Source organism: Hyalella azteca, unplaced genomic scaffold, assembly GCF_000764305.2.
Source record: "Hyalella azteca isolate HAZT.00-mixed unplaced genomic scaffold, Hazt_2.0.2 contig2661, whole genome shotgun sequence".
Lineage (NCBI taxonomy): Eukaryota > Metazoa > Arthropoda > Malacostraca > Amphipoda > Hyalellidae > Hyalella > Hyalella azteca.
The window spans coordinates 101,622-116,498 of record NW_025932927.1 but is presented as its reverse complement, the minus strand read 5'-3'; the positions used below and the strand labels follow the sequence as shown (position 1 = coordinate 116,498).

Genomic DNA, 14,877 nt, shown 5'->3' with positions numbered 1-14,877 from the left:
CTATGACGCCCTGACGTTAGCTATTCACGATGAGTGAACGCAACGAGTGCGACGAACTGCGACCTCCGTAAGCAGGATCCTGCGCTCCGCTGATGTCGGGGCAGGAGGCCTGCGCCTCTTCATATGGACGGGTCGTTCAAGTGATCACTAATATACTGAGCGACTGAATGATCACTAATAGTTAGTCGATAAATCAATCGAGTTCTTACCTAATTTTAAATATTCAATTATGCGCATATGTAACTCAAAACATCCACTGCAAGAGGTGCGCAGTCGGTCTCGTTTTCATTAGACCCCCACTTTAGATTGATTACTCTGGTACGAATACAATGTGAATAAAAAAATTATATACCAGATCTGAATCTAAAAATTTCTAATCAACAATTTTAAAGTAAAAAAAACAGTAAATCGAGCCGTATTTAGTTTTTGCGAAACCACGTCAGTGTCACACCATCACTCCGAAGCCGAGTGGTGTAAAGTCCCGACTAGAAAAGCTAACGAACATAGTGGATTGAAAAAGTCGATTGGGGCATATTTAAATGGATATAATATTCAAGAGATGGAGGTTCACAACGTCCGTCAATATTTACACTTATTACAAAAATACGGTAGTGGCGGCTGACGTTCACTCTCTCTACTCGAAACCGAGACGCAGAAAGAAGGCGGACGATAAACCGCTGTGTCGGCCGTTGAGCAGATCATGATGCAGGAATGGATACATGATGCACATTAACACATAGTTAGGCATAATACAGAAATTTACACCTGAAATAAATGATTTTTAACGTACAAATAGACATGATGCCAGTAACTGCTACATGGCAAAGAATAAATGATCTTATGGCACTTTGAACAAATAATCAATGCATGCTAAATGCGCTTACGAAAATCAAGCAAAAATGAAGAAATAGCTGCAATAGCAAAACATGCCAGCACATACAATTCATTTACAAATGCGCCTTGCAATAGAAATGCTCCCGCGCTTAAGTTGTGCAAGTGCTGGGCTTCAGAATGGCATTAAACAGAATTTAAAATCCCACGATGATTAGAAATTAGAATCTCAAAATCTCTGCAATGAACACCCGTATGCGAAAATCGAAAGTTATAAGTTCATCTTGATCTCTGCAGGTGGAAGGATTTGCTCGTCTCAGCTGATGGCGACCGTGAACGCTTTTCACGTTGATCGTTAGGCACCGAGCCACCCAACTACTAATGAGGCTGAAATTGCTAAACATGAAGCAATTCATCAAATTGTTCTAAAAAAATTAATAATCAATTGGGCTTTCAGAGCTTTGTGTTCATCCTTAATTTCCAGATATTATTATTTTCACAAAAAGTAATATTTCCGAGGGGCCGCCCCACATTTCGTAACAAAAATCCACCTGGCACAGGAACGCATAAGCTAACCGTGAAAAGGATCGTGGAGGAAATTATGGCTGAGGGCGATGCGCGAGGCGGGGCTTACAAAACACTTCAGACAAGAACACAAATTCCAAGCGTGCAGTAATGAATAGTTCCTTATATTTTGAATGTTACTAAAGTTATGAATAATTACTAATAATTTCACGTTGAATTATTAATTCGAAGTAACACCGGCGTTTGAGACGCACATTGAGCGGATGGGTTGAGAAGCTGGACCAGAACAAGCTGCGTCGTCCATCGCGTTAGAAAGCACGACTGTAAGTCACTTCTGACAGCAGTCCTAACCAAGTGGCTCTAAGTAGTAACAAGTGCTTAATTCTTGTAAGGGTTAAGTAGAAATGAGTACCTAATAGAAAATAGTTCTAGTTATTGTCCGTTACATTCAACATAGTCCTGAGTTATATTCAGAAAAAATTAGTCGTTTTCGACGGGAGGAAAAGAATCTTGACGCGAGAGAAACAACCTTGTAAATGGAAGCAGATCAAAACTTCAAGTTAAATAGAGAAAGACATGCTGAAAATGTCAAAGATCGAGAGAAGGGAAAAGATATAAAAAAGTATGATAAAAGTAAGGAAGGAGCACAATCGCACAGGTAGACTTAGCAACATTCATGGAATTAAGTAGGAAGTTAATCACTCGGATGGTCATAAAATTAGCAACAAAATATAACTTTTATGAAATATGACTTGCCCAGCTCGTAGCAACGCACGCCTAAATTATCTCATTATTACAAATTACACTGGCAACTAAAATTTAGTCATTTAAATGGGTAATTGCGCTTGCGCTTACATTACATGCAAATAAATTCTTATCTGACATTCCTTTCGGGAAGGGACAATCACATCGTTGCCAGAACACATCCAACGAGTGAGGTACACAGCGCACGGGATAAACGGTATTGCATACATAAGTCTTGTGTGTAATTCATACAATCATATACATATAAATTCTCTGTACACTATAGCACATGCCCAATGTAATAGTATTTTATTACACGTCTGTGAATTCCTTCGACTGCCTTGTGGGCTAGACGTGACGGCTAGTGTAAGGTTATTCCTATCTAAATGCGGGTATGGCGGTAGACAGCCTCTTCAAGTGAGGGATCTTAGCCCTCAGTTCTAAGATTTCGACATGTTTATCGTTAACTTTCCTACCCTCTTTACAGGCTTTCATTCGGGTTTATAATGCATGGACTGAAGACAGTCACATTAACTGGACTGGTACAACTCGCGTTAGAACTGAGCTCTTGCACACAGTTTCTTGCGTAGCGCGTTGACGTACCTGGAGCTGCTAGAGACCAAAAAATAGGGTTCAAACACTACAATAACACAAGGATTCAAATGCAGCAAGGATAACCCTAGAGTTCAAATCCCCAAAGAAGCTTCTGCACATCCACATTCAAGTTCTTCTAAAATATCATAACTTACATGAACTAATTTACAAAAACGACAACCGTAGACAGAAGGAAAACAATTTTAACATAATGAAGTTGATCTGTCAGAACACGTAAGGTTGCTATTATCTCAGAACACGTGAAGCTGCTATCCGCTTTTTAAAAATAATTCTTAGTGCCCGAAATTTGTGACAAACAAGGCATCCTGCTACTAGTGGCTCTGGTATTTCATCCTCATAGCAACAATGCTGGTACGGATAAATTTATCGAAGCACAGCGCTGTTGCTTCCGCTGCAATTCCCGTCTTCGTTGCGACACTCGCAGTTGTGAGTTTCTTATTCGTCAGCATTGAGACGGCCAACGTGGCAGCTACACATCGGCAGAAGCAAGAATTTTCGATAGCTTACTCGTCAACGAAAACATGGCAGTCATCCTCAACAGATCCCGCATCAGTGACACTCGAGACACCGAACCAGTTTAATAGTTTCCTTCAGTATACACCAATAACAGTTACACGCTTTACTAGGGAGTATTGAGACATACACCATGGACTAGTGCTAGTATATCTTGTAGGGGGTTGAACATTCCGCACCACTAGCTGTTAACACTCTGGTCACTTAGCACTCAGGAATTGCTAACACCGCCAGTCACTTTTTATTGAAAGACTCGACTTTAAATCATATGAATTAAATCAACACCAGTGGCAAAAAGAAAAAAGTTTCCTTTTGCAAAAAAATTTTCAGAGAGGGACAACATCTTCAACTAAGGAAAGTTTTGCCTTCGCTGGGGCTAGTATTGCTAGGTGTGTTGTTTCCGAAGCTGCTGTGGCAACGTCAGCACCTAGTCTTGCCTGAGCCACGTGGCAGGCACCCACTGCGGTACCTAGTCTTGCCTGAGCCACGTGGCAGGCACCCACTGCGGCTCGCGCTCCAACATGTTGACCTCGTGCAGTAGTTGCTGGTACGCGGACTCCACGTCGTGGTTGACGATGATGAGATCGAAGTAATGGCCGTATTGGTCCTCCATCTCGCGGGCCTTCTCCATGATCTCCTTGAGCTCCTCGTCCTGCGCCATTGATCAGGATTATAATTCAGGGGGAGGGGCGGGGATATAATTGAGGGGAGAGGGGAATATCAGGGAGGGGGATATTAGGGAGGGAGATATCTGGGAAAGGGATGTTAGGTCGGAGGAATATCGTTGAGGAATATTCACAGGATTATCAAGAGGTGGTGAAAGTTTTGATGTTGTCAGGATGATTATATAGCTAACTAAAATACTTATCAGATGTAATGAATTAAGAAGTGATACCATGTATCACTTCTTAAAGTGATACAGTGATACATGTATCACTTTTGTTCAATGAAAATGTATGTACATTTTCATTGAACAAAAATTAAAATAGCTTAGATAGTTAATTATTAAGCTATGGCAGACGTGTGCGAAAAAATGAAATAGACATCTCGAGTAATGGAAAATTTAGTCTCATAATATAATAAAAGCATCTGAAAAATTGCTCGAGTAGACAAAAGAAAAATATGAGTAACTGTGCCGTACCTTCACGGGTTCCCCGAGTCGCTGTTTTTTCTGCCTCAATTTTTCGAGGCTTGGCGGCGCAATGAAGACCACAAAAGGCTTCAAGTCCGAGTTCTTGAGTATCTTGAGTGAGAGAGCGTGCAGGTTAAGTACGCAGATCTTCCCCATGCTCACAATAGCCCTGATGGACGTAAGACTCGTGCCGTAATAAGCTTTCTCAAACTCGCCGTGCTCGACAAACTTGCGCTGCAAGATGTCTTCCTCGAACTGCGCTCTCGAGATGAAGTGGTAGTCCTGACCATCCACCTCCTTGTCCCGCCGGGGGCGCGATGTGTCTGAGGGGCAGAGGGACTTAGCAACGATACCGCAAAGTTAATAAAGGCACGAGATTTCCGTCATGAAAAGGAGTCATTATGTGACTGATACAAGTAGAAGATGAGGAACAATTTTAGGGCTGCAAGAGGATTTGTGAGACACGATTTGTCGAAGACATGCGTCGATTAAAGCATTTAGAACATATCAACATTTGTTCCACCAGCACAAAAGAAGACCTATAAACTGCACCTTAAAATCCCATCAAATAATAAAAGGAATATGAAGGAGGTTTAGATGATCGAGATAAAATATATTTGAGGCGAGGAGAAACCACTACAGAGTCACCAATCGACGTAACTCAACCGTTACGCAAGTACCAGATACACGGCAAACGTCACCACCACACGACCGTGACGCCTCCAGCCTAGGGCCTCACATTCAGGTGCATGAGGCCACAACACAACAGACATCTGGTGCACTACGCCAGCCAAGGTGAAGAGGGCGCATCACTCTAGAAATTACATCGCATTCACCCTAGAGATGCCACCCTATCACCCCAGTAATGCTACTCTAGAGATGCCACCCATCACCCTAGAGATGCCACCCCATCACCCCAGTAATGCCATCCTATCACCCAAGTAATGTCACCCTATCGTCCTCGTAACATCGTCGCCCTTACCTCTAAAAAGTCAACACCCTCCCCAACGTATTACCCCAAACTGCCCGAGGGGCGCAGCGACTCACGAGGGACTGCAGCAGCAAAGCGGTCGCGGTCCTCCATGAGGCGCTGGCGCAGCTCGTGGCGCCCGATGTTAGGGGGCCCGATGAGCACCAGAGGGCGCTTGCAATTAGCGCGAGGGTAGTAGAGCGCGACCTCCTCGTACGTCAGCACCTCTTCGTTGTCGTACTCTGCAACGAGGGGTAGGTGGTGGTACAGGTGGTGGGGGCAAGTGGTGGTACAGGTGGTGGGGGCAAGTGGTGGTACAGGTGGTGGGGCAAGTGGTGGTACAGGTGGTGGGGGCAAGTGGTGGTACAGGTGGTGGGGGCAAGTGGTGGTACAGGTGGTGGGCCAAGTGGTGGTGCAAGTGAAGGGGAAAGTGGCGGAGCAAGAAAAGCAATTCTTGCTCAACATTTCAGCAAGCAAAGGCCATTCACACAAACAGTATAGATTATATACACCGAAATAATGACTATACAGTTATATAAATATACATATTAAACACCTATAAGTTGACCTCATGCACATCCAAAAAATAGAATAAGTTTCGAAAGAAATGAAACTCTCAATTCTGCAATGAAAAAAACCAGCAACAGAAGTAGGCGTTAAATAAGCAAGATGCGATGCATGAGGCAGAGACGGGGGTTGGGTACTTAAAATAGAAAGATGATACGTTTTTGGCTATAATGGAAGAAGACTGATAGGTGTTCTGCGTTTCTGTAATTTTTATTATATAATTTGATTATTTATTCATATGATTTGTAAGTTCATTATCAATATATTCGCCTTCACATTCATGGTTGCGTCATCCCCAGACTTCATAGATTTATTGCCCCCATAAATGTACACCCATGCAGACTAGTCAGCTCAGCGAGGCTGGATAGAAACTATTCGCACGTTAATAAACGTGCACTAGAGCAGTGCTGTACCATCTAGACATAGAGGCTCTAGGAAGGAGGAGGTGCGAACGTCTAGAGGCGTGCTGCTCTTGCAGCAACAGCAGCAGAAGGAGGCCAGGAGGAGCCCCAACCCTCCTCCTGCCGGCGGGGACAACCTCTCATGGGTGTCAGGAGCCCTTTGCTGACGAACGCAGAACTCGGTGACGCCGTCGCTACCCCCACTCAGGGGGAACAGGGAGGGGGAGCGAGCTGTAGGTTTCCTCAAAGGGAAGGGCAAAGAGGGGGAAAGGGGAAGAGAAGAGGAGGAAAGGGGAAGAGAAGAGGGGGAAAGATGAAGAGAAGAGGGGGAAAGATGAAGAGAAGAGGGGGAAAGATGAAGAGAAGAGGGGGGAAAGATGAAGAGAAGAGGGGGGAAAGATGAAGAGAAGAGGGGGAAGTAAGTGGAAATAGAAGGGCAGAATTTGACGAAGGGAAGTGGGAGATGGCCGTGATAATGAGGATGGTGAAAGGTCGCATAAGAAAATAGGAAGAATATAAGGCTTAAGAAATGGAGTAAGGCAGAGTAGAAAGAGAAATGCAGTAGACGAAGTAGAAAGAGAAATGGAGGAGGCAGAGTAGAAAGAGAAATGCAGTAGACGAAGTAGAAAGAGAAATGGAGGAGGCAGAGTAGAAAGAGAAATTATGGAGTAAGGCAGAATAGAAAGAGAAAGGGAGAAATCAACAAAACAAGGAAGAGAAGAACAGGCAAATAAATATATTAGTGCTTGAAATAAAATACAGAGATTAATGCATGCAAAAACAATAAAAAAATAGACTAGAACTTGCAAAAATTAAATTTCAACACCCAAAGCAGTGAATTAAAAGTGAATTTTTTCAAGTAAGAAAGTGAATGCGAGCAAATGAGAAAATTTTAGATATCTACCACAACATCAGTTATTTATAAGCAAATATTGATTAAAGTAATACAATGGAAATTCTCAGCTGTTTGGAAACTTCCCTGTAATAAAGAATCTATAAAATAAGATGCTGCTTTCCTTCCCTCGATATTTGTTATTAACATAAAACAAAGAAAATGAGAGCGAAAAGACGCGTGTAGCGAGAGCAATTAGATTGTGTTACGGAGCACAAACATGATAAACAAGTTCAGGTTTCCAGGGAGAAACATGCGTGTATTAGCATTCAATTAGATGCAGCAACATGCGAGATCAGGCAGCAACATGCGAGATCATGCAGCAACATGCGAGATCATGCAGCAACATGCAAGAACAGGCAACGTGCACCAATGAAGGCAGGTCATAGCGACATTATTAAATTAAGATCCGGCATGACACCTGAAATTCTTCTAGAAGTTCTAGTAGACATTAAACACCAGTTTGCGTCCAACTCTAGACTCCAATGTTTGTACAAAAGCACTATTAGTTTCGTTAAGAATCCTGAGAAATACTGTCTCAGAGAAAATTGAAATAAGTCTGGGAGTTTCAAAAGCAGCTTCAGGGAGCATTGATTTCTGTTTAATATAAGCAGGCCATCGTGCAAATCAGGACTCAGCTTCCGAAACACTAATGCAGTCACTGAACAAATGATTTATTGCCGGAAAATAAATCATTGTTTCAAAAATGTTGCTCTAGGCATTTTTATTTTTTTTTAATTGTTACATTCTTTTTGCGAGTGAAAAATAATCTAAGCTCAGTTGAAAGAAGCACCTGTTATTATGAATTAAACGCTGAGGATGACCAGTGAGGCATAATAGACTAGTCACTCACGATCGTTTAGCTCGAAGACTTAATAGCGTGACAAGTGAACTTGCAATTATCATAACAGACTATGTCAACTAGCGAGGTTCACAAGCGCAAAGACTAACCATCATTGTAGTTTGAATAAAGCATCTTCTTCTTCTTGTTCTTATGCTGCTTCTTAGCGCACAGGAGCTGCTTCCCTTTCTTGTTCTTGTCCTTTGTGGTCGAGTCGCCCACCACCGTCTGCCGCATCGCCTCGCGCCTGAGGGAGGAGGTTCTTAAGGAATATTTCAGAGTTTTATTAGCTGCCAGTTTCAAGTATGGCAATTAACACACCGTTAAAGTTCTTCAACGTGTACGTGGTCACCATTAAACAATAACCAATATCATCACGCATTCAAGTGCGCGAAGCTTGAATGTTTGTTGGTTATTATTAGTTTCCTCAAACAAGAACGAAATTAGAAATTTGCTGGTGGGGTTAAGCTTCGCATCGTCGATTCTATTACGCGGTACGGTAGATTAACAAAACTTTACAATTTAATCTTTTCAAAAATGTACAACTGCCTGAAAACAACCCCACAAAATTGAATTTTTCAGTTTATTCGCTCGTGTAGCTCCAAATGTTCGTTTTAAAAGCATTCAGAGCGAGTCATTTGTGGCAGTGAGGTGCGGTACTGCAGCACCCACAGCGCGGCACTGCAGTGCCTCGAAGCGTCACAGCAATGACAGCTTAAACTTCATTGATTAACTGAGCGAAGGCGCAAGGAGAAAATGCTGCATGACGAACGAAATTCTTGTTTAACTTGATACCACTAGGGAACATAGCGGTGATAACTCAGCAGTCAAAACAATTTTTTATCCGGGACCAGCCAAAAACTTCAGTAAGCAATACTTCGCCTGACAAGCCTGTGTAAATAGCAGTTAACTTCATAAAGCTTGGGAATTCGCTAATTGTTTTTATTGACTATAAGCGTGTTACTCGAGGGTGTGGTGCCTGGCTATGTGCGTGTTACTCGAGGGTGTGGTGCCTGGCTATGTGCGTGTTACTCGAGGGTGTGGTGCCTGGCTATGTGCGTGTTACACGAGGGTGTGGGGCCTGGTTATGTGCGTGTTACACTAGGGTGTGGGGCCTGGCTATGTGCGTGTTACACGAGGGTGTGGGTCGTGTTACACGAGGGCGTGGGGCCTGGCTATGTGCGTGTTACACGAGGGTGTGGGGCCTGGATAAGTGCGTGTTACACGGGGGTGTGGGGCCTGGCTATGAGCGTGTTACACGATAGTGTGGGGCCTTGCTATGCGATTATTTATACGAGGTGTGGGGCCCAGGGACGCACTGCTGCTGGAAGGCCTTGGACGGGATGAGGCCGGCGAGCGCCTGGTCCTCCTCCCCCTCGCGGTAGGCCTGCCACCAGGACGGGTCGCTCTGGCTGATCACGTGCAGGATGTCACCCTTCTGAAAGCTCATCCCCAGCTCCCTGTAATGTAGGGTTGGGGTTAGGGGAGGGGTTTGAGGTCGGGTGACATGTAAAGGAGTGTGTGCACCGCGTTCAAAATTCGAACAGATAGTGCATATGCCGTGCCGAAATCGCAGAAATTGCCGATTCTTTGGAATCGGCAGCAAGTTTCAGCAGCTGTAGAATCAGCATTTCGTTGTTGATTCAGAAAATCGGACCTTAGAGTTAAAGCATAAATCGACAGTTAGTTTTAGAAAAGGTTAGGTGAAGTTCGGTAAAGTTCATTTATATTTAAATATAAAAAAACTTAGCTGACTGACGTAACCATAGATTCCTATAGTATAGAAATGCTGATTCTACAGATTCGGCAAGCTGGTAGCCGATTCCATGGAACCGGCAATTCCGTGATTTTGGCACGACACATAAACCTCGAACAGACACTGCGTACAAACTTCATGCACACCGTGCACTCGCCGCATACACAGCTCGTGCACATCGCGCACACAGCTTTAGCACAATCACACGCACCCGCTCAAGCTCTACATCCTACGCACACAACCCGCACCTGCAGGGGATGTAGAGATCCTCTTCGGGGTCGTAGTCAAAGTGAGCTTTCACGTGCACGGTCTGCTGGGTGGCAGTCTGGGGAGAGACGTCGCAGACAGGGGAGGAGAATTGGTGGGGGATGATGATGAATGTGAGCGTTCCGGTCATACCTGCGGGGAAGAATAATGAATAAGTAAAGCATTGCAAACATGAGTATACGCGTGAATGATAACATGATTCCCCGACTTCGATAGATAAAAATCGTTCTTTGACAACCGCTCAATGTCCTTTGTACAATCGACTCGATTTCTCGGCCTATTCTTGGATATGCTAGTTAGTTGTTCACATCCCGTAGCTTCATTCCTCAACATCCGAGGTGCTTCCGGGCTAAAATTCTTACCCCACCTTATGAGTAATGCGAGGGTGAAAAATGTCTACTTAGATGATGAAAATTACTACACCCTCCACCCACCGGCCAGCATGTCGCAAACGTCGTTGACGCCGCGTCCGCGCACCTCCACGCCGTTCACCTCGAGGATCTCGTCGCCCTCGTGCAGCGCCCCCGACTTCTCCGCCGCGCCGCCTTTAACGATCCGCCCGATGACCACCGAGTCACCCTCGTTGCGGATGGTCGCACCCTGTGGGAAGGGGGCGATTAGGGAGAGGAACAAAGAAACCAAAACGCATCGGAGATCGAAGTTGTGAGAACGAAGCATTTAATTTATGTGAATACAGGTTAGACAATCTGATAACTGACAAGTCGTCGGGTAACTATGAGTCAACAGGAGCAATATTGTGTCAACTGGAGGGATATCAAATGGAAGAATAGTCAATTGAGGCAGTATTGAGTCATTCAGAAGAAGCCAGTAAATTGGGGCAATATTGAGTTCATTTGAGAAATATCAGTCGGTAGGACGGGTTCTGTTGGGGTAAAGCTTAAATCAAATTCAAGCCCTCATCAGCCGCCCACACCAGCCCTTAGTATTACCCCCACCCACCAGGGGCTCGTTGGTCTTGTCTATCCTGACGATGTTGACGCTGGGGCGGGAGTTTGAGTTGAGCTCGTCAAGGCACGCCTCCCCAGGCATCACCTGAAACACAATCACTCCATTAGCTCCCATATAAAAAATATGTCTCTCCAATAGACATTCATTTTGGAATAGTCACACAGTAAATACAGGCGTAGTGCACTTACATACAGTAAATACAGCTCTCATACAGACAAATGTCTTCTAATAGACATTCATTTCGGGCGACATCACGGCGTGGGAATGTATGGAACTGCCTTCACTATTTATGGATGAAATCGGCACTAAAAAAGAAAGTGGAACGAAGTGACACTTCGTTAGCTGACATCAAGCTGACATGCACGCAGTGGCTATTAGAATACGTCAACTTTTGATTAGCGTAAGCAAATAAATAATAATAATTCTCATCGACTCAAGAGAATTTAGTCACCTCGAAGGAAATTAACGTTGATATTTGTGTGCACAAACCATTCTTTACTTGCAGGTGCGCCCAACGAAACAATGTCTTATAAACGCTAAGAGATGATGCAACGGAGGATAGTAGGACACCTAGTGCCGTACAACAATAGGTGGGATGAGTTTATGTTTCTCTAAAATAATTAATCCTGATGGCCACATTAGCAACCAAGGCAAGCAGCTGTGCATGTCAGCTGAGCATCGCTGTTTCATCATGGCAAATGCATTTTGCACGTCCGGGGTCTATTGCCTAGCGGGGGTATATAGAGCTTATGGTCTACGGGTGGTGAAAAGAGCGAAGATGAAACCTTGGGGGGCGCGCAGGGTGGCTCCCTGAGGGCGACGTGGTCGTGAGCGTAGAGGAGCCCTTCAAGGGCGTGATGACTCAGCAGGTCCAGCAACTCCCCAGCCTCGGGGCTGGCGCTCCCCTGCAGCGCCTCCACCACCTGTACACGAGACATGTGTAGTTACATGTGAAGCCACACTCACCTAGTCTAGTGATACTAGAAATGTAGTAGTAGATTCACAGTAGTAGATTCACACTCACCTAGTCTAGTGATACTAGAAATATAGTACTAGACTCACACTCACCTAGTCTAGTGATACTAAAAATGTAGTAGTAGACTCACACTCGCCTAGTCTAGTATTACTAGAAATGTAGTAGTAGGGCTCACACTCACCTAGTTTAGTACTATTATAAATGTACAAAAGTAAAAATGATATGGTTGCCTAGCACCACTTCTAGTGCCTGGAAATGTGACGTCATGCGGATGAGGCAAAACGATGATGCAAAGTTTATGAATGGCGCTAATACGCGCATTATCAGCGAAGCATATATATGTTCTTCCCGTACTACACGATGGGTTGTTCTAGTGCAAAATTTTCACAAAACATTAAAGTGGTGCTCGGTTGCCGACCTACACACCTTAATACAATAGAGTCATTATTGTGTCGCGGTAAATTCTTTTACATCACAACCACACGGGCTTTTAGCAATTTACGTAATACCAACGCTTATCAACACTGAATATCTCATGAAGACGTAAATGTAGCTAACTTGTCACCATTTCCCCAATACCATAACAACCATAGAACAAAATCACGATTTTTTTCATGAAGTCATGAAGTTTAGTCCAGTCCCTGGACTATAAATCGGTTGGCCCCACCCACGTCCCCACCTGTGAGGCCAGGTCCCGGGCGGAGGGTGCTACGGGGGTGGGGGGCCGCGCTACACACCACGTCTGCTGTACTTTATTGTGTACGGCGAGCACCTGCACGGGTGCTACACAAGTACATCAGCAGCACAATGGGACACTGTATTAGTGCTAGTACATTGTACGGCTAGTATCTGCACGGGGGGGAGGGGGGTTAGTGCTTTACAAGTACATCAGCAGTACAATGGGACACTGTATTAGTGCTAGTACATCGTACGGCTAGTACCTGCACGGGGAGGGGGGTTAGTGCTACACAAGTACATCAGCTGTACAATGGGACACTGTAATAGTGTTACGTAGTGCTATTACATTGTACGGCTGGTAATTGCGCACATGGCGCAAGATACAACAAAGTATTCAGATTCATACGCCAAACTCAGGAACGCTTCTAGGGAGTCGAATAATTCGAAGCCTAGCGCTGTTCATCACCGACAGCGAAAATACGACCGCGGATACAAAATACATATTGCGTCGCGATATTGACTGCACCTTGGATTTGTTGTTTTGCTCAAGTCAGGAGGTATGACAAACCATGGAGGATTTATGTGAAATTAAATTTCCACATTTCAAGATTTGATATTTAATGCAAATAGTACCAAGTTTTAAATTTCGGTCAGATTTCAAGGTGGGGTTCAGCTTAGGTTCTCAAGTCAGGGTTTGAATTGGCGTCGTCTTCTGTATAGTGGCGTTCATCAGGCGTTCTATAGTGTATAGTAGCGTTCATCATGCGTTCTATAGTGTGTAGTCTAGTGTTTATTGTAGTCTAGTGTATAGTATAGTATATTGTATTGTATAGTATAAAGTATAGTGTATAGTATATTGTATAGTATAGTGTTTAGTAGCGTTCATCATGCGTTCTATAGTGTACAGTATAGTGCAGTATATTGTATAGGCACCTTCTGGAAGTCCGGGTTGTGCAGGAGCTGCGCGACGAGCCTCACGTCGTCGTTGATGCGGTGGCCGTTGGTCTGCAGGAGGCTCTGTATCCTCTGCAGCGACCGCACCAGCTCCTGTACACCTGTGGGGGACTTGTGTGAGTGGCGCTCTGGGCACTCGTGCGAGTTATGTGGCACTCGTGAGTTATGTAGCACTGGTGTGTCACGTGGCACTCAGAGCACTCGTGTCATGTAGCACTCGTGTGTCACGTGGCACTCAGAGCACTCGCGTCATGTAGCACTCGTGTGTCACGTGGCACTTAGAGCACTCGCGTCATGTAGCACTGGTGTGTCACGTGGCACTTAGAGCACTCGTGTCATGTAGCACTCGTGTGTCACGTGGCACTTAGAGCACTCGCGTCATGTAGCACTCGTGTGCCACGTGGCACTCAGAGCACTCGCGTCATGTAGCACTGGTGTGTCACGTGGCACTTAGAGCACTCGCGTCATGTAGCACTGGTGTGCCACGTGGCACTCAGGGCACTCGTGTCATGTAGCACTCGTGTGTCACGTGGCACTCAGGGCACTCGTGTCATGTAGCACTGGTGTGTCACGTGGCACTCAGGGCACTCGTGTCATGTAGCACTCGTGTGCCACGTGGCACTCAGGGCACTCGTGTCATGTGGCACTGGTGTGCCACGTGGCACTCAGGGCACTCATACGGAGTTGCAACACACCGAGAGAAATAATTTGAATTTGTCCTTATAATGAAGCACTTTCTCTACCTCTTCTGACTGGCCGAAGTGATGAATCACTAAAGGCAAACCTTGCATAATTTCAAGCCGCAAACCCATTTATTTATTTCAGTGAAAGCCGTAAAGCGCAGCAATGATTTATGTGCGATGCATCAGATTAGTGTGGGCACGGTATCATGCACGGCACTGCACGGTATCATGCACGGCACTGCACGGTATTATGCACGGCACTGCACGGTATCATGCACGGCACTGCACGGTATCATGCACGGCACTGCACCTGTCTCTTATACACATCTAGATGTGTATAAGAGACAGCCTTCATACCTGGTGACATTACCATGATTCATACCTTCATACATGGTGACATTACCATGATTCATACCTTCATACATGGTGACATTACCATGATTCATACCTTCATACCTGTCTCTTATACACATCTAGATGTGTATAAGAGACAGATGCTGGAGGGTCGGGTGGTGAGGGGCCGGAGGTCGGGTGGTGAGGTGCTGGAGGGTCGGGTGGTGAGG

General features: G+C 44.9%; 1 protein-coding gene across 1 annotated transcript in view; it reads right to left on the bottom strand.

Annotated features, from left to right (window-relative positions):
* Positions 1-524: 524 nt before the first annotated feature.
* The window catches only part of LOC108679197 (protein PALS1), a 53,932-nt gene continuing 39,579 nt past the window's right edge, over positions 525-14,877 (bottom strand). The window contains exons 11-22 of the mRNA XM_018167797.2: positions 13,611-13,804; positions 12,679-12,771; positions 11,809-11,946; positions 11,015-11,107; positions 10,489-10,654; positions 10,036-10,186; positions 9,351-9,491; positions 8,142-8,278; positions 6,311-6,529; positions 5,408-5,572; positions 4,370-4,683; positions 525-3,880 (exon numbers count right to left, since the gene is read on the bottom strand). Coding sequence (XP_018023286.1) covers positions 3,698-3,880; positions 4,370-4,683; positions 5,408-5,572; positions 6,311-6,529; positions 8,142-8,278; positions 9,351-9,491; positions 10,036-10,186; positions 10,489-10,654; positions 11,015-11,107; positions 11,809-11,946; positions 12,679-12,771; positions 13,611-13,804 — 1,994 coding nt within the window. The 3' untranslated portion in view covers positions 525-3,697. The remainder of the gene's footprint in view (positions 3,881-4,369; positions 4,684-5,407; positions 5,573-6,310; positions 6,530-8,141; positions 8,279-9,350; positions 9,492-10,035; positions 10,187-10,488; positions 10,655-11,014; positions 11,108-11,808; positions 11,947-12,678; positions 12,772-13,610; positions 13,805-14,877) is intronic.